The sequence below is a fragment of the Schistocerca gregaria genome, chromosome 4 (genome assembly GCF_023897955.1).
Source record: "Schistocerca gregaria isolate iqSchGreg1 chromosome 4, iqSchGreg1.2, whole genome shotgun sequence".
NCBI classification, from domain to species: domain Eukaryota; kingdom Metazoa; phylum Arthropoda; class Insecta; order Orthoptera; family Acrididae; genus Schistocerca; species Schistocerca gregaria.
In genome coordinates this window covers 769595513-769623108 of record NC_064923.1, presented here as the reverse complement: position 1 = coordinate 769623108, position 27596 = coordinate 769595513, and the positions used below count along the sequence as shown (strand labels likewise).

The 27596-nt window shown below is 40.3% G+C and overlaps 1 protein-coding gene across 5 annotated transcripts in view; it reads left to right on the top strand.

Annotated features, from left to right (window-relative positions):
* The window catches only part of LOC126366014 (uncharacterized), a 143258-nt gene that overhangs the window by 34262 nt on the left and 81400 nt on the right, over positions 1-27596 (top strand). For all 5 annotated transcript variants that reach the window (XM_050008867.1, XM_050008868.1, XM_050008871.1 and 2 more), the window contains 2 exons: positions 1301-1521; positions 2007-2221. In XM_050008867.1, coding sequence (XP_049864824.1) covers positions 1301-1521; positions 2007-2221 — 436 coding nt within the window. The remainder of the gene's footprint in view (positions 1-1300; positions 1522-2006; positions 2222-27596) is intronic.

Here is a 27596-nt window from a genome sequence, read left to right as displayed (position 1 = left end):
GAGAGTTGTTGATGACTTTGTAATTCTGCCAGATATGGCAAAGGGCTTGGAAGATCAGTTGAACAGAATGAATAGTCTTAAAAAGAAGGTGAATAACAATGGTAGTAAAACATGATTAATATAGTGTTGTCAAATTAAATCAGGTGATACTGAGGGAATTAGATTAGGAAATGAGACACTACAAGCAATAGATGAGTTTTGCTTTTTGGGCAGCAAGATAACCAATCACAGCAGAGGTGAAGAGGATGAAAAATGAAGACTTACAATTGTAATAGCCTTTTGCGAAAAGGAGAAATATGTTAATATTGAATGCAAGTGTAAGTAATGGATGACATATTTTCTAGGAGATTCCACAACTGTTGAGATATTTTTAAAAAGTTTTATTATTTTAATGTCAGTTGCACAAATGCACACTTGATTACTAGTTTCAATCGTAATCAATGATAATCTTCAAGCCTAAAAATAACCGTAAAGGTGACATATTAAGATGCAGTCAGGAACAGTTATAAGACATTTGCACATAAGCTTTTGGCCATACCCATCATCGGAAAAAGAGAAACACACACCATTCATTCACACAAACAAGCACATCTCACACACACAACTGCGAACTCTAGCAGATCTTGCCACAATGTGTTCTGGCCCAATTTGCTGGAGTTAGTGGCCATGTGCGTGTGAGGTGTGCTTACATGTGTGAGTGAATGGTGTGTGTCTCTGTTTTTCTGACAAAAGCTATGGCTGTAAGCTAATGTGTAAGTATCTTTTAATTGTGCATATCTGCAACTTTTAAAGTTTCATCTTTACAGTAAGTAGCAGTCTCTCTTTTCTCACGTTGTTGATATTCCTACCCAGGGTTTCCATTGTCTAACTGTTTTGAGTTGTGTTGTGCATAGCATTGAACAAAAACCAGCTTTGTTCGGCCTCTATGAAATTCAGTGTTGACCAAAGCACAACCATGGTAATTAAATTTTATGAACCAATTGCAAACAATCTTTTCTGAAGTTGGTTGATAACACTAGTTGAATACAGCAAATTGAGGTATTGTTGTTGAGTTGGACCTTTACAAAAATCTTATGATCTCATAAAATCTTAGTTTCCTTTAGACTCTCACTGTAAACAAACTACTCAGCAACTTTATGAGCTATCATTATTTTGACAGTAATAAATGACAAATTTTAAAACAGTAATTTCACATCTCAGTCACACAAACTAATGATTGTTTGTTAAAGCTTGAAAAGGTGACTCTTGTACTCCTTATTGTTGCAAACATTTTATCATGGCATATTTATTCTTTCAACAGAAAGGTGAACGCGTCTGGGTTGTTTTTTGTGTACACGATGATTCGGAGCCACTACTTGAAATTTATAACTGTAAGAACAAAGCTGTTACTCATAAGCCAGACTGGTTTGTCTCTCTCAGCAACTGCTTGCATGTTTCACCTACGATCTGTCCCCAAGAAGATGAATATGAGTTTGTAATTACCTTGAGTTCTGATGTTGTCCGTCTTACAGCACCTTCCTGGTAAGTCTTCCTTCCAGTTTCTTCTGTTACGAGATAAATGTAATGATGAGCTGCTGTTAATATTATTTCATTTAGGAACTGTACTTCATTTTCATGCCCACAGTTTGCCGAAAATTACACTCAGTTCAGTCATCAGTAATGAGAAATAGTTTCCTTGTTATAAATTTGGAGAAACATTGCTTTCAATCCTATAAAATAATCAGACTGCTTGCTACTGTTTACAGCATGTATACACCTGTAATCAAAATGTTTGCTTATCAGTTGTTTTTGTTTATTTTTTTAATTTGCTGTCTGTGATTCGGTACCAGGGCTCCTCATTACGAAAAGTTTACATTAACTTAGAAGAATTTTTCATGTCACTGTGTTGTTAATACTAAAAAGAATATTTCACGTCACTTTGTTGTTAATAGTTAAGTAGTGCAAAAGAAAGGATCCATGTAATTTTTGTATAACTAGTTCTTTTATTTTCTTGTGATTGAATGTAGGGACCTAATGATGGAATGGGTGGAATGCATAAGCTCAAAACTACGGGAAATGCACATACTGTCTCCACGTGAAAATGTATACAGCAAAAACCCAGAGACAGGGCCTCGACTTCCGTTAGCACCTACACGTGATCCCAACTCGCCACTTCCACCACCACCTGCAGGCCCTGCCACAGCTGTACCTGGTATTGAACAAGTTGCCAATACCGGAGGAGGTAATGAGCGTTGTATGTATAATATGAACATGAAATAGTGAGTAATCCTTGGTCAACAAGTGATGTTAGTAATTACTTCTTATTGTAATGAAAAGAGTCCGATAATGTGGGATAGATTGTGCAGGGAGGGAGAATTTAGTGTTGTTGTGATAAACAGTTGTGAAGCCAGAATCACTATTTCCTTTGTACAACATTTCGTAAAGAAATTGCGAGGATATTCCTGCGTGAGTCATATTGATTGTATGCCAGTGACACAGATGTGCTCGAGTAAGGTGCATGTGTTTGAAATAATTTTATGATTTGAGTGGTAAGGTCCAGCTGTATATTGATTATGGCTTTTATTTGGGATTCACATGGATGTTGTGTTGCCTGTCTTTCAGATATATTTAGAGTCCGATAATGTGGGATAGATTGTGCAGGGAGGGAAACAATTTGCCCTGTGTTAAATTGAAGGCCAGGATCGCCTGGGTGAAATATCAGTGAAACAGAAACTATTTGTCTGTCTGGGGCGGAGATGCAGGTAGCCATATGTAGGTGTTGAAGAAAGGAAGTGGGGAATCACATAGTGAGGTCTGTCATGTTATATGCTGGACCTCCTTAAAAGAATAGCAATATTATGTCCATTTCAGAAGTTAAAAAGTTTTGGAGGCATGTAAAAAGTTTGTAACCAATTTTCAGAGATTCGCCTTTTTCCTTTGCTATATGGTCTTATCAAGTGAGGTTAACAAAATTATTGAGTTTAGAAAAAGTTGATACTTCCACATGTTGTGATCGTACATTACAGCTTCTTACAAAGTGGTTATATTTTTGTTACTGATCATAAATATTAAAATGCTTTGAAATTAAGTAACCCATCACATTTTCCTTAACGAGTTTGGAATGGAAACTGTGTATACTGGATATGTTAATTTTGGTGCATTATGGGCCATACATTGCTCTGTATAAAATATGGCTAAAAGGTAAAAATTGTTTTTTGTATACATCACAGTCGAAGTTAACATTTCTTTACTGTTTGTTTTAATTTTCCTTAGGATTCAGCTGCGCACAGGCTTGACAAATCCACTGACATGTTTGCCGGTTGACTGCCTTCCATTTGTCTGAAATATAGAAGTTTTACTTACGTAATAATATCCAGTTACTGTTACTGCTGATAATGTGTTAACATATTCACAGTCTAATATTACTGATATGTGCCTGTTGGTGATGTAATCGGTGTTCATGACATGTAAAATTTTCACAGATTAATTATAAATAATTTGCCAAATGCCTTGCCATTGTGGTAACACCAGTTCCCATCAGATCACTGAAGTTAAGTGCTGTTGGGCTTGGATGGATGGCCATCCAGGTCTGCTGAATGTCGTTGGCAAGCGTGGTGCATTCAGTCCTTGTGAGGCCAATTGAGGAGCTATTTTACTGAGAAATGGTGGCTCCGGTCACAAAAACAGAGGACAGCCGGGAGAGTGGTATGCTGACCATATGCCCCTCCATATTCGCATCTGCTGACACCTATTGGCTGAGGATAACATGGAGTTCGGCTGGTACCATTGGGCCATCTGAGATCCATTTGGACAGAGTTTAGTTTAGTTTTAATTATACATAATTTAAGGATTAAAGGTAACAACTCGTTGAGTAGTTGAGGCTCTGTGTTGTCTGTTGGCACATGTACAAGACTGAGAATATCACTTGCTTTTGGACAGATCCTTATTTAGAGGTATAGGAGTACACATACACACAAAAACACTAGTATGGTGCATTTTGCTTGTTGACCACATTCTGTCACCACCACATTCAAATCCCATGTGCCGGCTGTCTCTCCCTCCCAGGTTGCGGCTGCCCTCATCGAACCCTCACTCCCATTCCCCACCTCCTTTCTCACCTCACCAACTCCACCTTGCATAACCTCTCTCCCCAGTCAACTGCAGTGCTTTCGTATTGCACTCAGCCAGTACAATTCAGCCATACATATTGTAGTAGAGTCCCATTAATCCAAACTAATTGGGACCGGACCTTGTTCGGATTACCGATTTGTTCGGATTAGCCAGAATTATGGTGACGAGTTTCTAAAACGATGTATACCAAGTGGATAAATAGGTACACCATGGTAACAAATAGGAGCAATGGCTCACTCTCACTCCCTGCCCTCGTAGTTGTATATTGTTGAGACCCTTGTAGTATCTGAGGTCAGTGCACTGCGAGTTGGCTCGCAAAGCACTTTGTTTTGTTAGTTATCAATCGCTGGCACGCGTAACACTTGCATTTTATTTGTTCAGGTCTAGTGGCGTACGTATTTTTGACATGAGTAAACAGAAATGTACAACGTTAACTCTCAAAGAAAAACTGAATGCTTTGAAGCAGATAGACAATTGATGAGAATGTATCTAAACTGGCAACAGAACTGGGTGTTGGTAAAGCAACCATTTGTGATTGGAAGAAGAACTGAGTGAAGCTTGGATCAGTCCTGTGCCATGTCTTCAGGAAAAACACTCGAGATTCGGCAGACTTTGAAACAGGCCCAGTACAATAAAGTGGATGAAGCTCTTTTTCCTTTGGTTCAAGCAGGAAAGAGAAAGGGGAAATCCTTTGAGTGGAGCACTGGTTCAGGAGAAGGCTGTTTACCGGAAAAAGTTAATGAATGGTGATGAGTATGGGTTGGTTGGACAGATATGAAAAACGTCATGGGATCCGTCAGCTAACAGTTACTGGAGAGAAGCTATCTTCTGACCGTAATGCAGCGAAGAAATACTTGGGTGAGTGTGAAAAAAATGATAAGAGTGGGAAAGTATTTTCCCCAAAGAATTTATGATGCTGACGAGACTGGCCTTAATTTTAAGGCATTGACAACAAAAAGCCTGGCTTCAAAAGCAGAAAACCATGCCCCTGGTTTTAAAATGTGCAAAGACCATGTGACTTTGTTAGCATGCAGCAATGCTGCTGGTAATCACAAACTGCCTTTAATGCAGATCGGCAAATCTGCTAGGCCCAGAGCTTTTCAAAACTGTAACATGAGGCCCCTCCCTGTATATTATCGCAACCAGAAAAAAGCACAGATGAATGGTAAGCTGTTCAAAGAATGGTTTCATGGCCAATTTGTTCCTTCTGTTCAGCAGTTTTCTAAGGGAAATCCTTTGTCTCTCCGTGCAATCCTTTTGATTGATAATGCACCATCTCACCCCAGCACCGAGGAATTATGTGATGAAGAAATTGTGGCAAAGTTTTTGCCACCGAATATTACACCACCTCTATAGCCGATGGACCAGGACGTACTGCAAACATTAAAACCGATTTACAAAAAACAATTTTTAAGAATGCTGATCCAAGATGATAGCATTCCTTTAGTGGACAAAATAAAAAAAGACCAATGTGAAGGATGTTGTTTATTGGGCCACTGAGGCATGGCAGAATATTTCAGAAAATACTCTGAGATAAATGTGGAGAAAACTGTGGACTTCTGTTGAATTTCAGGACAACCTAGTTGAAAATGAAGAGAGAAATCTACTAAAGATGATACAGACAATCCCTGGATGTAGATGTGAAGGAGACGTAGATTAGTGGATGGCAATGGATGGGCCATGTGTGGAGAACCTCACTGACACTGATTTAGTTGCTGCTGTGACTCAAGACCAGCAAGAAGGGGACAGTTGTGACGGAAGTGACAATGAGCCTGAAAGCGACAAAGGAGAGCTGGTGCCACACAGTGATGCAGCAGAAGCCCTTGATCTTGTGCTACGTTATTTGGAGCAAGAGCCCACTGCTACACCTGCTAATTTGATGTTTATGAGACGATGGCACAGCTATGCGTCATACAACAGACTGTCTTCATTACGCCAAAAAACAATGGCTGAGATTTTGTCATCTAAAAAGTAGGGATAAAATGTCCGCTGTATTTTAGTAAATTTGACAGCTTTTCTTTTCTTGCCAAGTTTTCTAATACGCGTTTACTGTACTATATAAATTAAAATAGTGTGTATGAACTGCACAGTTATCTATACTTAGACTAACATTTTTCATGTTCGGATTAATAGAACATTTGGATTAGTGGGACTCTGCTGTATATGCAGTCTGCGGCTCCATAGATGAATATGTTCAAAACCTAACAACGTTCTCAGTCTTTTTAAATAAAACCATCGTTAATATGCATATTGGCAGCTCAGTGCCTCAGCTTTTCAGTTAATTGTTACCTTTGTTCCTTGAGTTATTTGTATTCCCTTAGAGTCCTTCCATTACTATATTCGTCATATATTAAGTAGAGAAAATTAATTTTATGCATCATTACATGCCTGATTTGACTAAACACTCATACATTGTCTGTTATTGACTCGTCGACCATGTAATTTCAATATCAGAGTACATACCCAACTCTATCACTGCCAGTGCTGTCTCCAGTATTACCGTATGCACTGCCAGTGGATACAGCAACAACAACACTGTGTTAATGCACTTCTTCGTTTACTATGTAAGTGCAACTACTGAGTGCACAACCATGTGATGTGCTGTGTGCCATCACCACTACCAATTGTCGGTCACAAATTTGCTTGCAATATTGTCCCCACAGCCCATCCCCATGCATTTCCAATTGTCAGTGATGGTGTTAATTCAGTTGAGCTTTTATGTTATCTGCTTACCCTCAAGGAACACACAGTGCAACCACTGTTGCTTTGCACCATATTCCAAATTTTTAAATTGGAACAAAATGCTTGCTTTTATAACTGTGTAACAATTCTGTAAACTTAATTTACTAGAACATAATGTTATCTGTCTTGGTTTGAATACTAATTTTTCAAATGACATAATCTGATTAATATTACTTATTAGTTAATGTCAGTCACATGACACTATAGTGCTGCCAGATGGACTGTTGGCTTCCCCTTGGTTAAGGCTCAGTCAAAGGGATAGTGTGCCTTCAGCCCAGGTAGAATGCAGTCAGTGATAGCGAGACAGGGATCTGCATTTCAGTAGTTAAATGACATTTGTTCAGTCAGTTTGTAACTTTGGATCTCGCTCTGCTCTATGATGGAAATTGCCTACTCCTCCTTGTTGTCTAAAAACAAGTCACTTATGGGTTGTTCATCACCATGTGAATTTTGTCTCTCTACAAAAGCGTAAGACTAATGCATGAAAGTGAAGGTTTAGCACTACTAAAGAAAGTAACAAAAGTTCTGATAGAAATAAAGTACACAGAAAAAAATGAAGTGTATTCTAGAGGCAAATTGGCCTCTATAAAATCTTCTTACAAACACAACAACTCCTGTACAATTCAGAATCTACTATGATGGCAGACGTGCGATTATGCCCCTCTGTGTGATGCTTATGCCACTGGTACAATTGCCCATCAGGTACAAATTTGTAATGAATTTTATCGCAATTAGGCTAATCCCAATTGCATTTTTACAAGGATAATGGTCTTTTTGCCATGCAGGTCTTCTATACCCAAGGCCAGGATCTTTTCCAAAGTAACAACACAGAATAGTAGTGACCATAAGCAACAGCTTGTAATTGACTGCTGCTTGACCACAAATGAGAGTTAAAGCAGCAGGTAAAAGTACAGCACCCCTGTGGTTGCACACAATAAGCTTTGTCGAGTGAACTTCATTCCTCTAGGCCTCTGTCAGTACCACAGCCCAAATCAAACTTTTATTCATGGTTATAAAATTGCAAAACCTATTCATCAGTTACTTCACACACTCTGGCTCTGTTTGAGAAAAACACAGTGCTTATTTCTTACATTTGAGAGAGCAACACCGAAGCCCATCTGCCCCATTCGCTTCCTGAACTCCAAAGTGCTTACCAGTGGTGTTTCTGTCACCCTTTTCTCTCGCTGTGTTACTCTGACACCAGCCAACATCTTTATCATGAAAATAAATATGTTTGTCCCTAATTTGTTCTTAATAACTCCCTAGCACTTGAATTACAGAGTTACGTACACACATCAAAAAAAGTTTTGTATCACCTCAGTTCTGAGAGTTCAGGAACCTGTACATAAAATTGGAATAGAGATTAACATAAACATCATTTCTGCCCTTTTTATTGCACATGAAAACCACACATTGCATGTTGTACCACCATACAGTGAGACCTTCAGAGGTGGTGGTCCAGACTGTAGCACGTCATCTTGCATTGATGCATGCCTGTATTCGTCGTGGCATACTATCCACAAGTTCATCAAGGTACCATTGGTCCAGATTGTCTCACTCCTCAACGGCGATTTGGCGTAGATCCCTTAGACTGGTTGATGGGTCACTTCGTATATAAACTGTCCTTTTCAACCTATCCCAGGCATGTTCGATAGGGTTCATGTCTGGAGAACATGCTGGCCCCTCTAGTCGAGCGGTGTCACTATCCTGAAGGAAGTCATTCATAAAATGTGCACTATGAGGGCGCGAATTGCCCATGAAGACGAGTGCCTCGCCAATTTGCTGCTGATATGGTTGCACTATCGGTCTGAGGACGGCATTTACTTATCGTAAAGCCGTTACGGCGCCTTCTATGACAACCAGTGGCATACGTCAGCCCCTCATAAAGCCACCCCAAAACAGCAAGGAACCTACACCTTGCTGCACTTGCTGGACAGTGTGTCTAAGGCGTGTGTCTAAGGCGTTCAGCCTGACCCGGTTGCCACCAAACACGTCTCCAACGATTGTCTGGTTGAAGGCAAATGCGACACTCATCGGTGAAGAGAACTTGATGCTAATCCTGAGTCGTCTATTCGGCATGTTGTTGGGCCCATCTGTACTGCGCTGCATGGTGTTGTGGTTTGCAAAGATGGACGTTGGGAGTGAAGTTGCGCATCATGCAGCCTATTCCGCACAATTTGCAACATGGTGGCATGGCTGTCGGGGTTCCTCAGAGCCATAATCCGTAGGTAGCAGTCACCCACTGCAGTAGTAGCCCTTGGGCAGCTTGAGCAAGGCATGTCATCGACAGTTCCTGTCTCTTTGTATCTTCTCCATGTCTGAACAACCTCTCTGTGGCTCACTCTGAGCCGCCTGGATACTTCCCTTGTTCAGAGCCCTTACTGGGACAAAGTAAGACTGCAGATGTGATCGAACAGCTGTATTGACCGTCTAGGCATAGTTTAACTATAGACAACACGAGCCGTGTACCTCCTTCCTGGTGGAATGACTGGAACTGATCAGCTGTTGGACCCCCTCCATCTAATAGGCGCTGCTCATCCCTGGTTGTTGACATCTTTGGGCGGGTTTAGTGACATCCCTGAACAGTCAACGGGACTGTGTCTGTGATGCAATACTTCAGGAGTTCTTGGAACTTGGGTGATGCAAAACTTTTTTTTATGTGTGTATAATTTTCACCATGACTTTACATAGTGTTTACCACTGCTTCCTGCTATACCTTAGTTATTTACTGACAGAACTATTTTGTCTTTGCCAGAGTGCTCTGGTTGGACGAGCCCTCCTTTCCAGATGTGGAAGGGTGTCCACTTAAGGATAGTGCGTTTTGGTTTTTGTCCGCCTCTTCTGTGGTTGTTGTGCTCTGCCTCCTTGCTTGCGCAAGTGAGTATGCCCTCGTGCAGGCCCACGACCTCAGTCCATATCATTTGACACCGTCAGCCTCATGATCTACACTTGCTTTCCATACACATGATATTGAACTTAATTCTGATTCATGCATTTAATTAAAATCACTGTAACTTCATTCTGTTGCTCGTACAGCAATCCCATTTGCTTCCCAAAAAGCGAATACTCTGATTTACATGTCACAGATTAAAAATATTACTAAGCTAGAGAGTGGGAATTCATGCTCATCACATTGCCATGCCTCAAGTTGACTTACTTTTTAGGCTTTAATGGTATTGGTGATCTTTTTTAAATAAAATTCAAGACCATAATCTTATTAAAAGCAACTGAGAAGATTGGGATACATCTTACATTTGCTGCAGCCGTGATCTTTCGGTATCAGACATGTGGCATATTGTAATATATCTACTGACGTGACACTTTGTTGTGACACATTGGCAATGGCAGACAGATTACTCTTAACACTGAGAGCTCTGGCTAGAACTCAGTTACAAGGTGTGAAGGGTCAACTGGCGAGTAACTGACACTTCCTTTTTAAAAAGAAGAAGAAAAATATCACTCTTTTGATTGGTTTGCTGTGGTCCCCCACAGATTTTTTCCTTGTGCCAATATATTCATTTCAGAATAGCACTTGCACCCTGTGTCCTTAATTATTTGTTGGGTGTATCCCAATCTCTGTCATTCCGTACAGTTTTTACTGTCTACAGCTCTTTCTGGTACCATGGAAGTTATACAATGTCGTCACAAAAAATGTCCTGTCACGTCATCTTTTCAGTTCTTTCCTTACGATTTTTCCTTCACCTATTCTGTGGGGAACCTCCCCACGATGCGCCAGAGCCATACGCCGAACACGATGGTCTCAAATGTTGGTAATGGCACGTGGCAGATCGGAGACTGGTCTTCTAGGGCATTCTCGTGACCACGACTGCCAGCAGTCATGTACACTGGTTAAATTCCTACATAGTTTTTCTGCAGTATTGCAGAAGAAACATCAATCTTGTTGTAGCCCTATTACACGACCTTGCTCAAACTCAGAGGTCTGCCGCCTTAAAGGCATTCTTGACCAACACCACGCGCAGCCTCAATGACCGCTACAGCGTACATTTAAAGCACTCCCGATCTGCATCCTCATAGTGGCGCCGCTCTTATTTGACTAGCGCGAAATTTGAATAGTCATCATCTTTCAAATGTACAAACATGCATCTCAACATTTCGTTTATGTCGCACAATTCAGTGGTGTTGAGATTCTTTTTCCGTCAGTGTATTTGTACGCGTAGTTCTGCCAAAAGCACATACAGCCGCGATACTCATAGTTCTCTGAGTGAAAAATAATGAACCGTGTTAGATTGTTTGAGATTTCCGCTGGGGTCGATTAACTGGTTTGTCTTCATAGAATGTCTTTAGTGGTATTGATGAGGTGAGCGAGGCTAACGAACGAGGGGGCGTGCGCAAGCAAGATGAAAAAGTGGCTCTGCACGCGCATTGGGAAAGATTGGTTGGTTGGTTCGGAGGAGGGGACCAAACACAGAGGTCATCGATCCCATCGGATATCGGATTAGGGAAGGATGGAGAAGGAAATCGGCCGTGCCCTTTCAAAGGACCCATCCCAGCATTTTCCTGGAGTGATCTAGGGAAATCACGGAAAAACCTAAATGAGGATGGCCGGACGCGGGTTTGAACCGTCGCCTACCCGAATGCGAGTCAGGTGTGCGAACCGCTGCACCACCTCGCACGGTTGTAAGAGTTTGCGAGCGCAACAGCTAGGTAGTGAATGGCTCTCCTGAGGCTCCTAGCAGCATAGCAGTGTGCGTGTGTGAAGGAAGGCACGTGCTGAAGACCTTCGCTAGTTCGGAGGAGGCAGACTGCACGCCATAGTAGTCATCTTGTTTACAATGAGCTATGTCGCTTTTGGGATTGTTATTAGTAACGAGGGGACTGGATTCGGATTCTCTAGAACCTTATAGAACTGTGTTGTGAAGCTGATCTTCTAAGACGGCAAGAAATATGGACAGCGTCGGTAACGAATAAGTTGATTTGCTGGCAGTAAGATACGAACTGTAGCCTCATGTATTGTTCAAGTAGGAACTGTTGTTCTGGTAGTCAGGCATGAGAAGTGTGGTACGAGTAGTACACAGGCACGGCCGGTCCAAGAGGTGAGTAGATGTTAAGTAATTTTGAGTAAGGTTAGCCTGTAAATGGTGCTTTAATATGAGGTTGTGTTTTCTTTTCTTGTAACATCTCACTATTTACAGTTGTATAGTACACTGGGATTATTCTTGTTTGAGGACTGTGTGTCACGGCTGCAAAATACTAACACAAATGGAAAAACTGGTAGAAGACGACCTTGGGGAAGATCAGTTTGGATTCCGTATAAATCTTGGAACATGAGAGGCAATACTGACCCTACGACTTATCTTAGAAGATAGATTAAGGAAAGGCATACCCACGTTTCTAGTATTCGTAGACTTAGAGAAAGTTTTTGATAATGCTAACTGGAATACCTCCTTTCAAATTTTGATGGTGCCAGGGGTAAAATACAGGGAGCGAAATGTTATTTACAATTTGTGCAGAAAGCAGATGGCAGTTATAAGAGTCGAGGGGATGAAAGGGAAACAGAGGTGGGGAAGGGACTGAGACAGGGTTGTAGCCTCTCCCCGATGCTATGCAATCTGTATATTCAGCAAGCAGTAAAGGGAACAAAAGAAAAGTTCAGAGTAGGTATTAAAATCCATGGACAAGAAATAAAAACTTCGAGGTTTGCTGATGACACAGTAATTCTGTCGGAGACAAAGGACATAAGCTGAACATCAACAAAAGCAAAACGAGTATAATGGAATGTAGTCGAATTAAATCAGGCGATGCTCAGGGAATTAGATTAGGGAATCAGACACTGAAAGTAGTAGATGAGTTTTGCTATTTAGGGAACAAAACAACTGATGATGGTCGAAGTAGAGAGGATACAAAATGTAGACTGGGAACAGCAAGGAAAGCGTTCCTGAAGAAGAGAAATTTGTTAACATCGACTATAGATTTAAGTGTCAGGATGTCTTTTCTCAAAGTATTTGTATGGAAGTGAAATATGGACGGTCAATAGTTTAGACAAGAGAATAGAAGCTTTAGAAATGTGGTGGTATGGAAGAACGCTGAAGATTAGATGGGTAGGTCACGTAACTAATCGGTTGATAGATGTTCTGAGACGTCAAGGGATCACCAGTTTAGTATTGGATGGCAGCATGAAGGGATAGGGGTGTCCTCACCGGCTTGCCGGCGGATATGAGTGAAATAAAATAGCTCTCACTGACCAAACACTCAACCTCTATGGTTCACAACCATAGTTGTAATTTGGAGCTTGCTCCATCCAAGGCTCAATGCCTTCAATAGTCAAATATGGACGGAAATCTTTTAAGAAAAACTCCACCGCTTGGCACTACCCAAGGAAGACTGCACTCGGATACGGTGGGCAGTCACTTAAAAGACAAGTTGGAGGAGTCGGAGCATCTAGAAATACCCAAGACAGACCAAAGACCGAAACAGAAACTAAAAATGAAACAAATAAATTATTTAGCAACATTTAACATTAACTCCCTGGCACAAGTAGGAAAATTGAAAATTCTAACTAATGAACTAGACAAACATGGGATCCTAATAGCAGGACTGCAAGAGATGAGGAATTCGGACCAGGTGCCCATGGAATCTCAAGGTTATAGAATATACAAAGGCATCCTGGGAGAAAGAGTTATGAAAAATTGCCCACAATTTGGTACGGGATTCATAGTCAACTCAAAAATAATTGATTCGATAACAGATTTCCAGGCCCAATCTCCTAGGCTCTCGACGCTGACAGTAAAAGCATCAAATAAAATCTATACAATAATTAACGCCCATTCTCCCACGAATGATAAAAACAATTGGAGAAAAACCAGAGAAGAGACGGATGAATTCTGGGACCTACTAGATCAAACAGTGACAAATATAAACAAAAATCATAGTAAAATTTTAAATAGGTGATTTCAATGCACAACTGAGCAATGAAAAGAGATACAGAGACATAATAGGAAAATGGCCAGCTCAAAAACGAACCAATAAAAATGGTATAAGATTAGTAGAATTCTGTAGAAACCATAACATGATATCAAAATTGACCTATTTTATGAGAAAACCCAATAAACTAAAGTCATGGAAACACCCAGATTGGAAAATGGAGGAATGGCAATTAGATCACGTCTGTATGGACAAAAATTACCATAAAGAAATCCAAAATGTTAAAGTACTTAGAGGTAAATAAAATAGAAAAAAACTTCCACATGGGAAAAATATATCAAAAACAAAGATTCCAAGACTTACCAAGCGGGAAAGCACCGGTAGATAGGCACAATGAATAAAACACACAAACACACACACACAGAATTTTGAGCTTTCGCAACCGGCAGCTGCTTCGTCAGAAAAGAGGGAAGGAAAAGGAAAGATGAAAGGATGTGGGTTTTAAGGGAGAGGGTAAGGAGTCATTCCAATCCCGGGAGCGGAAAGACTTACCTTATGGGGATAGACATGGGGTCAGACCATTACATGGTGAAAATCAAATGTAAATTCACACCTGCAAAGAAACCAAAATCCAAATTTAAAATGAGAAAAGTATATGACCCTCATAAACTAATAAACAATGATCAATATAAAGAAATAACTCAAAAAATTGAGAAAACTGATAAATTAGAAGAGATAGTCCCGAAACTAAAAGAAATAGCCGAAAAAATTGCCCCACCAAACCCAAGGAAAAAGCATCAATGGTGGAATGAGGAATGCGATAAAGCATTTGAAAATAGACACCAAGCATGGTTAAATCATCAAAGCCAGAAAACAGAGAAATCACATGAAGAATTGACTAAACAAAGAAAACTAACTCATAAAACAATCGGAAGTACTAAAAGACAATATCAAAAGAGCATTATTCAACAAATAGAAATAGATCATAAAAAGACAAATTCAAGGGATTATTATAAAATATTTAGTAAACAACTTCAAAAATATGAACCACCAACACTCATGCTAAAAGATACAACCGGAAAAATAGCACACAACAATAAAGATAATGCCCAAATTCTAGCAGATGCATTCGATCAACTACTGAATGGTGAAGAACCGAAAGAACGGCTTCATATAAACACAGAAACGCCCATCAATACTTCAACAGAATACATTGGTCCACCAAACATTAATGAAGTAAATCAAGCCATTAAAGAATTGAAAAATTATAAAGCTAGTGGCGAAGACCAAACATTTGCAGAGCTGTGGAAAAATGCATCAGAATCAAGTAAAGAATCACTTCACCAAAGTTTAATTAAAATGTGGAATGATGAAACATTGCCGGAACATTGGACAACAGCAGTAATACACCCTCTACACAAGAAAGGAGATAGAACTAACCTGGACAACTATAGAGGAATCTCTCTCTTGGATTGTACATATAAAATATTTTCTAGAATAATTTATAATTGATGCAAAGGTGATCTGGAAAAAGAATTAGGGGATTACCAAGGAGGATTTCGACCATGGCGCAGCTGTATGGAACAAATCATAACACTAAAATTGGTAATGGATATTTACAAAAGAAGACAGAAACAAATGATTATAACTTTCATGGACTTTAAAAAAGCATATGATTGTATTCACAGACCTTCAATGTTGAAAATACTACGAAATCTTGGATTACATCCTAAACTAGTGAAGATGATAAGCTTAACTTTAACAAATACTAAATCAAAGGTGAAGTTCAGAAGTGAAATGTCTGAACCCTTCACAATTAAAACAGGACTAAGACAAGGTGATGTATTATCACCCCTTCTGTTCAACTGTACTCTGGAATATTTAATGAGAGAATGGTATAAAGAAAATAAAAAATATAAAAATTGGGTACAATAAAGACAAAATTAGCCTAAATTGTTTGGGATTTGCAGATGATCTGGCACTACTAGCCAACAACATTGAAGAGGCTAGGGATCAACTCACAAATCTCCAAAATATTGCAGGAAAAGTAGGATTAACAATTTCATTTGAAAAAACAAAAATAATGGCAACATACCCCTTTGTAATAAATAGTGTACAGATGTGTGGGACTGATATAGAAATTGTAAAACAATTTAAGTACCTTGGAGAAAATATAACCTATAACTTAAATGAAAAAAATGTGCTGGACAGAGAGAACTAATAAATTATCAAGAGCCCAAAAAGTATCCAGAAACACATACAACAAAAAATGTTTGTCAATAAATACAACATTAAAACATTACAAGACTGTTGTCCAACCAGAAATAACCTATGGAAGTGAAACCCTGTTTAAGCTAAATCGAAAGAACAACACAGACAAAATTCTAAAAATAGAAAGAAGAATAATAAGGACATGCATCAATAAAAAGTACCAAAAAGCAGGAGAACGGCGTATTGTCCCAAATGCAGTAGTATATCACTAGATAGAACCAGTAACGGATACCATGAGAGAGAAGAGAATATCATTTTTTGGCCATCTATTGAGAACACCTGAAGACAGATTAATACGCAAAATTTTGGAGAAACTCTGGAAACAAAAACAACAACCTGTCTGGATAAAGGATAAAAGAAGATAAAAGAAGACATGAAAGAACTAGACATAACGCTGGAGGACTTGAAAACCAAATCAAAACAAGCAAATAAATTAAAAAATAGAAATATTAGATTCTTGCCAAAAATTGATAAAAGAGAAACAACTAAAAGGGTATTTTCAGAAGTGGAACGAAAACAAAGATCGGATAGAATGAAGAAATACTGGAAAGCCAAGAAGGAAAAAACAATGAGAAATCTTAGGAAGACCGGAAAGAAATTGACTGAAGTGGTCCAATGAGGCTGTAAAAGCACAATAATAATAATAATAATAATAATAACAATAATAATTGATCTGGTAAGTGACGGAACTGGAACATTTGAAAGATAAAATAAAAATAACACGAAAAGTTAGTACCAAAAATAATATAAATCTCTGTATATAAAAGACAATGTCCTGTCTGACTCATTATCGCCCAGCCCAAACCAGTAAGGGTAGAAACTTGAGATTTGGAGAAGGTATGGTTCTTACACTGTAGGCATCATTTCAGAAGGGATTTTTTGATATTCTGACCCTAGGGGGGTGAAATAGGGATGAAGGCGTGTGTGTATGTGTGTGTTTGTGTGTGTGTGTGTGTGTGTGGGGGGGGGGGGGGGGGCAATTTTGAAGGTAGACCTATGAAAATTGGCATTTGGTTTCTCAGCCAGGAAATAAGAAATATGTGCTTTAGCGTTTTTGGAAATTCAACAACTAAGGGGGGATAAAAGTGTAAGACTATGTCTGTGACAATTGGTAATTGATATCTTGGTTAGAAATAAGAATATACATGTTTCACGTGTTTCTGGTAATTCAACCCCAAAGGCAGTGCAATAGGTGATGAAAACTTAAAAAAACAATTTAAATCTAAATTTATGGAAGTTGCTATGGAAGTATCTTCACAAGAACACAAAAGGCATGATCAACAAAATCTTTGGATTCCTGCTACCACAATTGCTTTTTGTTTAGAAGTGCATTTGGAAAAGACCAAGCTTATACAGCCTTAATTAATGTGAAAAGCTTAGAAGATGCTGAAATTTGTGAACAACACAAAAATTTGATTAAAAACAAAACAAAAAAATCTCAGCAGGCCATACAGTCTACATGATCGAACAAACACTAAGCTAGTTACAAAATATTGAGAAAATCTACACTTTAAAAAGAAATGTAGATAAACTGAAAGTTGAGAAGAGAAGTAAAAATAACACAGCCAATTTGATGTAATTTGAAATTACATCTTCAAAGAAAGTCTCTTTGTGTTTGCTTCCGGATCCTAAAATCAACTTGACTTGATATTTCGGCGATCCAACTGTTCGCCATCTTCTGGAAAATGCTGCTTATGCTGATGAGTCCTGCTGAGAACTGTGATTAATCTCTCTAACAAGGTGTTGGATAGGCTCACAGTGTCGGTATTAGAGAAAGGTTTGAATTTTTCACCCACTCCCAAGAGACTTCCTGTCACAGAGTTCATATGCTCTATAGAACAAGCAGTACACAGCCTACCCAAGGATCAAGCAGAGAAAATAAGGCAAGAAGTGTCGCACACATTACGTCGGGCTCGACCACCGTGGGATAATCTCTTCCGCAGAGAGAGCAGCCATTCATTGCCTGAAGAATGATGATGAAGTAGTAGTTTTACCAGCTGACAAGGGGAATGCCACGGTTGTAATGACGCGGGATGATTATGTCCTAAAAATGGATTTACTTCTCAACGACCCGGCGGACAGAAGACTATCTAATGACCCCACAGAAAGGATCAAACGTAAGACACTTTCACTTTTAAAGAGAGTTCGTTGTCAGATGATTTACGTAAGAAACTTCATCCTGGTGCTGCCGTTCCGCCTAGGTTGTATGGTCTGCCTAAGTTGCATAAGGAAGGGGTTCCTCTACGTCCTATTGTTAGTAATTTGGGTGCACCCACATATAACCTTGCAAAGCATTTATCATTTGCTCTCAGTCCATTTGTTGGCAAATGTGAACACCATATATCCAGTTCGGTGGATTTTATTCGACGGTTAGGATCTTTGGAGTTGAGTCCTTCGAATTTGTTAGTGAGTTTCGATGTGGTATCCCTATTTACACGAGTTCCTCTGGAAGAGCCCCTTAGTTTGATCGTTGAAAAACTGGATGAAGAGCTGGTGAAGCTTTGTCGTCATGTGCTGACCTCCACGTATTTTTTATTTAATGGCAACATTTTTTAACAGAATGACGGAGTGGCTATGGGTAGTCCTTTGTCACCCATAGTCGCCAGTTTATTTATGGAAGACTTCGAGGACATGGCACTGAGGACTTCAGCTTTGCAACCAACATGCTTCTGGAGATACCTTCTTCGTCTGGCCGCATGGACGTGACGCTCTTAACAGATTTTTGGACCACTTCAACTGTCTTGATCCCCGTATCAAATTTACTATGGAGGTTGAAAATGATGGGATGCTTCCATTTTTAGACGTAATGGTTTATAAAAAAACAGATGGAACTTTGTGACACAGTGTTCACCGAAAGCCGACACACGCAGATTGGTATCTGCATCCTAAGAGTTGTCATCCACCACACCAACGTAGTGGCGTCCTTAGGACTTTGGTACGGAGAGCATATGGCATTTCCGAAGCAGACAGCTTAACCCAAGAACTTGAGCATTTGATGCCTGTTTTTAAGGAAAATGGATACACTGAGAAGCAGATTCGTCGGACTATGGAGTTTGGACCATCTCCGGAGGTGTACGAAGAGCAACATAGATCTGTGGCCTTTCTTCCTTTTGCTGGAGGCTTATCATTTAAGATTGGACAAATTTTAAGGAATTTTAACATTAAGAGTGTTTTCCATCCACCTTCTAAGATTAGGACTCTGCTCGGCTCATTGAAGGATGATTTGGGGCTTAGGAAACCCGGGGTATACAAAATTCCATGTCAATGTGGGAAAGCTTACGTTGGCCGTTCTATTCGCACAGTGCAAGACACATGTGTGGAACATCGCCGACATACGAGGCTACAACAGCCGGAAAAATCGGCGGTAGTGGAACGCTGCCTAAATGAGGGACACAAAATGAAATTTGAGGAAACTGTTGTGGTTGCCAACATTTCCGGTTTTTGGAACAGTGCGTATAAAGAGGTGATTGAAATTAGGTTGACTGATAATTTAATCAACAGAGACAATGGGTTTCCTCTTAGCAAAATGTGGAATCCGGTATTATCTCGCATCAAAACTGAACGTTCTTTGGTGCGGCCTTGATTGCGATATATTGTTGCCAGCAGTGTTTCACTAAGGGTGCCGCCACCTCCCTGTTTTGGAAGGCAGAAACTGTGATGGGCAGCGCATCCGCCGTGTACTGAACGCTGGCCTTCATAGGACGTCGATTTGCAACCTGGCGTCAGTTCTCAGCGGGACTCATCAGCATAAGCAGCATTTTCCTGAAGATAGCGAACAGTTGGATCGCCAAAATATCGAGTCAAGCTAATTTTAGGATCTTGCAGGAAACCTGAAGAGACTTTCAAGACTTATTACGCTGGGAAAGCCTATGCAATCACGATAAATTACATCATTTACACGAGACAGATTTTGTTGCCGACTCTTCCAAAATCACATAGAGTTGTATATTGTTGTTGTTGTTGTTGTTGGTGGTGGTGGTGGTGGTGGTCTTCAGTCCAAAGACTGGTTCGATGCAGATCCCCATGCTACTCTATCTTGTGCAAGCCTGTTAATCTCCGAATAACTACTGCAAGCTGCGTCCTTCTGAATCTGCTTAGTGTGTTCATCTCTTTGTCTCCCTTTACAATTTTTACCCTCCTCACTGCCCTCGAATACTGAACTGTTGATTCCTTGATGTCTCAGAACATGTCCTACCAACCGATCCCTTTTTCTAGTCAGGTTGAGTCACAAATTTCTTTTCTCCCCAATTCTACTCAGTACCTCCCCAATTAGTAACATGATCTACCCATCTAATCTTCAGCATTCTTCTGTAGCACCACATTTCAAAAGCTTCTATTCTGTTCTTGTCTAAACTGTTTATTGTCCATGTTTCACTTGCATACATGGCTACACTCCATAGAAATACTTTCAGAAAAATACTTCATAACACTTAAATCTGTATTCAGTTTTGTCAAATTTCTCTTCTTCAGAAACACCTTTCTTGCCATTGCCAGTCTACATTTTATATCCTCTCTAGTTAAGTGTCTTCTTTATCTTCCTTTCAAGGCAAGTGTCAATTCTGTTCAACTGCTCTTTAAGTCATTTTCTGTCTATGACAGAATTACAATGTCGTAGAAAATGTAGAAAGTGTTTATTTCTTCTCTCTGGGCTTTAATTCCTACTCTGAATTTTTCTTTGGTTTCCTTTACTGCTTCATCAGTGTGCAGATTGAATAACATTGAGGATAAGCTACAACTCTGTCTCACTTACTTCCCTTTCATGCCCTTCGACCGTTATAGCTGCCATCTGGTTTCTGTAAATGTTGTGATTAGCCTTTTGCGCCCTGTATTTTGCCCCTGCTACCTTCAGAATTTCAAAGAGAATGTTTCAGTCAACATTGTCAAAAGCTTTCTCCTTCTAAGATAAGTTGTAGGGTCAGTATTGCCTCACATGTTCTTACATTTCTCTGGAATCCAAACTGATCTTCCCCAAGGTTAGCTTCTACCAGTTTTTTCATTCTTCTTCCAAGAATCCGTACTAGTATTTTACAGTTGTGATTTAGTAAACTAATAGTTCAGTAATATTCACACTTTACTGCACCTGCTTTCTGTGGAATTGCAATTATCATCTTGTTCTTGATATCTGAGGGTGTTTCACCTTTCACACACATCTTGCACGCCAGATGGAAGTATTTTGTCATGGCTGGCTCTCCCAAGATTTTCACTAGTTCAGATGAAATGTTGTCTACTCCTGGGGCATCTTTTGACTTAGGTCTTTCATTGTTCTTGAAAGTTCTTCTAGCAGATCATGTCTTCCATCTATGTTCTCTTCCATTTCTATTACAGTGCCATCAAATACGTCTCCCTTGTGTAGACCCTCCATCTACTCCTTTCAGCTTTTCCTTCTTTGCTTAGCACTGGTTTTCTGTCTGAGCTCCTGATATCCATAGAACTACCTCTCTTTTCTCTGAAGCCCTCTTTAATCTAGATGACAAATGTAAGGATTTGGAGGCTTATCTCACTAGGAGTAAGATAGATACTGTGTACAGGAAAATTAAAGAGAGCTTTGGAGAAAAGAGAACCACTTGCATGAATATCAAGAACTCAGATGGAAACCCAGTTCTAAGCAAAGAAGGGAAAGCAGAAAGGTGGAAGGAGTATATAGAGGGTCTATACAGGGGCGATGTTCTTGAGGACAATATTATGAAACTGGAACAGGATGTAGATGAAGATGAAATGGGAGATATGATACTGCGTGAAGAGTTTGACAGAGCACTGAAAGACCTAAGTCGAAACAAGGCCCCGGGAGTAGACAATGTTCCATTAGAACTACTGACAGCCTTGGGAGAGCCAGTCCTGACAAAACTCTACCATCTGGTGAGCAAGATGTATGCGACAGGTGAAGTACGCTCAGACTTCAAGAAGACTATAATAATTCAAATCCCAAAGAAAGTAGGTGTTGACAGATGTGAGAATTACCGAACTATCAGTTTAATAAGTCACAGCTGCAAAATACTAACACGAATTCTTTACAGACGAATGGAAAAACTATTAGAAGCCGACCTCGGGGAAGATCAGTTTGGATTCCACAGAAATGTGGGAACACGTGAGGCAATACTTACCCTACCACTCATCTTAGAAGAAATATTAAGGAAAGGCAAACCTACGTTTCTAGCATTTGTAGACTTAGAGAAAGCTTTTGACAATGTTGACTGGAATACTCTCTTTCAAATTCTAAAGATGGCAGGGGTAAAATACAGGGAGCGAAAGGCTATTTACAATTTGTACAGAAAGCAGATTGCAGTTATAAGAGTCTAGGAGCATGAAAGGGAAGCAGTGTTTGGGAAGGGATGAGACAGAGTTGTAGCCTCTCCCCAATGTTGTTCAATCTGTATATTGAGCAAGCAGTGAAGGAAACAAAAGAAAAATTCGGAGTAGGTATTAAAATCCATGGAGAAGAAATAAAAACTTTGAGGTTCGCCGATGATATTGTAATTCTGTCAGAGCCAGCAAAGGACTTGGAAGAGCAGTTGAACGGAATGGATATTGTCTTGAAAGGAGGGTATAAGATGAACATCAACAAAAGCAAAACGACGATAATAGAATGTAGTCGAATTAAGTCGGGTGATGCTGAGGGAATTAGATTAGGGAATGAGACACTTAGGGAGACCAAGAAATGAATACACTAAGCAGATTGAGAAGGATGTAAGCTGCAGTATGTACTGGGAGATGAAGAAGCTTGCTCAGGATAGAGTAGCATGGAGAGCTGCATCAAACCAGTCTCAGGACTGAAGACCACAACAACAACAACTACTCTTAAATTTTCCTGTAAGCAGTATCTATCCTTCTCCTAGTGATGTATGCATTTGAGCCCTTACATTTGTCCTCTAGCCATCCCTACTTTGCCAATTTGCAAATCTCATTTTTTAGACATTTATATACCCTTTTGGCTGCTTGATGTACTGCATTTTTATATTTTTATCTTTCGTCGGTTAGATTCCAACCGTCTGTGTCACCTGAGGATTTGTACTGGGTCTTGTTTATGTACATATTTGATCATCTGCCGCCTTCACTATTTCATTTCTATAACTACTCATTTGTCCTCTACTGTATTCCTTTCCCCTTCTTATTGTCTCCTGTCACCTAATACTCCCTTTGAAATTCTCAACGATCTCTGGTTGTTTCAGCTTATCTATCTTCTTAATTTCCTACCTTTTTGCAGTTTTTTATGTTTTAATCTATAGTTTATAACCAGTACATTGTTGTGAAGAGTTCACATCTACACCTGGAAATGTCTTACAATTTAAAATCTTCTTCTGAAACCCCTGTCTTACTGTTATATAATCAGTGTGAAACCTCCTGGTGTCACCAGGTCTCTTCCACTTGGAGAACCTTATTTCATGACTCAGATTATGGTGTGTGCAAACTTACACCAGATGGCTTCCTCTTTCATTCCTTTTGCCCAGTCCATATTCACCTGTTAATTTTCCTTCTCTTCTTTTTCCTATTATTGAATTGCAGTCCCTCATCATTACTCAATTTTTGTCTCCCTGAACTAAGTGAATAATTTCTTTTATCTCATGACACATTTCTTCAATATCTTCTTCATATGCGAAGGTATTTGGCATATAAACTTGTAGTGCTGTGGTGAGTGTGGGCTTCTTTTCTGTCTAGGCTATAACAATGTGTTTACTATGCTATTCAAAGTAGCTTACCTGCATTCCTATTCTAGTTCATAATTAAACCAACTCCTGAATTACCCCTATTTGGTTTTGTGTTTGTAACCCTTTATTCACCTGACCAGTAGTCGTGTTACTCCTGCCACTGAACTTCACTAATTATCACTTTATCTAATTTAACGTATTCATTTCCATCTTTAAATTTTCTAACCTACTTGCTCATTAAGGAATCCAACAGTCCATATTCTGATGTGTAAAACACATTTTGGTTCATCCTGATGACATCTTCCTGTGTAGTCCCTGCCCAGAGATCTGAATAGAGGACACTTTTACTTCTGGAATATTTTATGCAAGAGGATGCCGTCATCATCATCTAACCATACAGTAACTCTGCGTGCCCTCAGGAAAAATAAGGTCGTAGTTTCCTCTTGTTCCCGGCCATTCACAGCACCAGCACAGCAAGGACATTCTGGCTGATGTTAACAATGCCAGGTCAGTCAATCATTCAGACTATTGCCCATGCAACTGTTGAAAAGGCAGCTGTCACTCTTCAGGAACGTTTGTCTGGCCTCTCAAAAGATAACCCTCTGTTGCGTTTGCACCTACAGTATGGCTATCTGTATTGCTGAGGCACCCAAGCATCCCCATCAGCAGCAAGATCCATGGTTGATCGGGAGAGGCTTAACGTTGTATATGATGTTAAAGTTGTGATCTGCTCATCACTTGCTGGTGCGTAATGTCGTTGCCTCTGGCATTGTATAGTTGATTAAGCTCCATGTGCACGCATGCACATGCCGCCCCCCCCCCCCATATGCGAGCACGCGCGCAGTCCTCCCCTCCCCCCCCTCCCTCTTTCCTTTGCTGGGTATGGGCTTCACATAAACTACTGCTTCGGCAGTCATGCGACTGTGGACCCAACAACCATCTGGTTGAAGCAACGGACTTGGCAATGCTGTTAAAGGCAGAAATAAATCATATCGTTTCTGTTGATATTGAAATGTTGGGTGACTGTTTGACTGCCGACTTTTTCTTTAGATTATAAGGACATTACCGAGAACCATTTGGGTGCCATAAATTTATATTTCCTTCAGCAACAGTAATGTAATTACAGTGGACTTCTTGTGAAGTATTTTGCCCCTCAAGGAGGTCTAGAACTCCTCCAGTTAAACCATTTGTTGTTGTGGTCGTCAGTCCAGACACTCGTTTGATGCAGCTCTCCATGCTACCCTATCCTGTGCAAGTTTCTTCATCTCCCAGTACCTACTGCAATCTACATCCTTCTGAATCTGCTTAGTGTATTCATCTCTTGGTCTCCCTCTACGATTTTTACCCTCCACGCTGCCCTCCAATGCTAAATTTGTGATCCCTTGCTGTCTCAGAACATGTCCTACCAACCGGTGCCTTCTTCTCGTGAAGTTGTGCCACAAACTCCTCTTCTCCCCAATTCTATTCAATACCTCCTCATTAGTTATGTGATCTACCCATCTAATCTGCAGCATTCTTCTGTAGCACCACATTTTGAAAGCTTCTATTCTCTTCCTGTCCAAACTACGAGGTGCATGCAAGTTCTAAGGCCTCCGATTTTTTTTTTCTCCGGACTGGAAAGAGATAGAAACATGCGCTTTGTTTTAAAATGAGGCCGCGTTAATTGTCAATACGTCCCAGAGATGGCAGCACCGTACGACAGATGGAATTTTACCGCCAGCGGCTAGAATGAGAACTGTTTTAAATACTTAAAATGGCGACATTTTCCTTACTAGAACAGCATGCAATCATTAGTTTTCTGAATTTGCGTGGTGTGGACCCAATTGAAATTCATCGACAATTGAAGGAAACATGTAGTGATGGAGTTATGGATGTGTCGAAAGTGCGTTCGTGGGTGTGACAGTTTAATGAAGGCAGAACATCGTGTGACAACAAACCGAAACAACCTCGGGCTCGCACAAGCTGGTCTGACTACGTGATCGATAAAGTGGAGAGACCACATGGCTGCCCGTGTGGCATGTTGCCAAGCAATGCTGACGCGCAACAACAGCATGAATGGGACTTTCTTTCTGTCGGTTGTGACAACGGATGAGACATGGATGCCATTTTTCAACCCAGAAACAAAGCGCCAGTCAGCTCAATGGAAGCACACGGATTCACCGCCACCAAAAAAATTTCGGGTAACCGCCAGTGCTGAAAAAATGATGGTGTCCATGTTCTGGCACAGCGAGAGCGTAGTCCTTACCCATTGCGTTCCAAAGGACACTACGGTAACAGGCGCATCCTACGGAAATGTTTTGAAGAACAAATTCCTTCCTGCACTGCAACAAAAACGTGCGGGAAGAGCTGTGCGTGTGCTGTTTCACCAAGACAACGCACCCGCACATCGAGCTAACGTTACGCAACAGTTTCTTCGTGATAACAACTTTGAAGTGATTCCTCATGCTCCCTACTCACCTGATCTGGCTCCTAGTGACTTCTGGCTTTTTCCAATAATGAAAGACACTCTCCATGGCCGCACATTCACCAGCCGTGCTGCTATTGCCTCAGCGATTTTCCAGTGGTCAAAACAGACTCCCAAAGAAGCCTTCACCGCTGCCATGGAATCTGGCGTCAGCGTTGTGAAAAATGTGTACGTCTGCAGGGCGATTACGTCGAGAAGTAACGCCAGTTTCATTGATTTCGGGTGAGTACGTAATTAGAAAAAAAATTGGAGGCCTTAGAACTTGAATGCACCTCGTATTTATTGTCCATGTTTCACTTCCATACATGGCTACACTCCATACAAATACTTTCATAAACGACTTCCTGACACTTAAATCTATACTCGATGTTAACAAATTTCTCTTCTTCAGAAACGCTTTCCTTGCCATTGCCAGGCTACATTTTATATCTTCTCTACTTCAACCATCATCAGTTATTTTGCTCCCCAAATAGCAAAACTCCTTTACTACTTTAAGTGTCTCATTGCCTAATCTAATTCACTCAGCCTCAACTGACTTAATTTGACTACATTTCACTATCCTCGTTTTGCTTTTGTTGATGTTCATCTTATATCCTCCTTTCAAGACACTGTCCATTCCGTTGAGCTGCTCTTCCAATTCCTTTGCTGTCTCTGACAGAATTACAATGTCATCGGTGAACCTCAAAGTTTTTATTTCTTCTCCATGGATTTTAATACCTACACTGAATTTTTCTTTTGTTTCCTTCACTGCTTGCTCAATATACAGATTGAATAATATTGGGGAGAGGCTACAACCCTGTCTCACTCCCTTCCCAACCACTGCTTCCCTTTCATGCCCCTAGACTCTTATAGCTACAATCTGCTTTCTGTACAAATTGTAAATAGCCTTTTGCTCCCTGTATTGTGCCTTTTATAGTGTTGTCCTTTTTGGTTGTTGTTTTAACCTTCTGCCTTCAGTGCATTCATAACTTACTCTGGATACTAATGACCATAGTAGTTGTGCGCCCTAAAACCTCCAGGCTCTTTCATGAAGTTGTTTGCTTCAGTATTGAAGCAGCCTGTACAGAAGACTAGTGATGATAACCAGACTTTGACAGCTGAGCAGAACATGTCAAAATACATACAGCCACAAGCCCGTGCCGTTAGTCCAACAACCAAGCCTTCATGTGTCTAAAATATTGGTTGACAAAACTAATGTCGGAAAGGAGAATGGCCCCCGTGGCAGACAGTAGAAGAAATCCAGCAAAATATTTCTGTTAAAATGGCCTTGCCATCATCCCCAAAATCCTAGTTTATGAGAAAAACCAACAGGCCAAAATGATCAGGTCCAAAACCGTCAGACAGTGCGACCTTGGTCCTGTCTGATGGACCAGATTTTGACCATTTTATCAATATTATGTCTGCCTGAAGAAACTGAAAAGTCCCTCAAGTAACAACCTCTCTCTCCTGCTGCAGTCTCTCTCTCCACCACAAAGGAATAACGG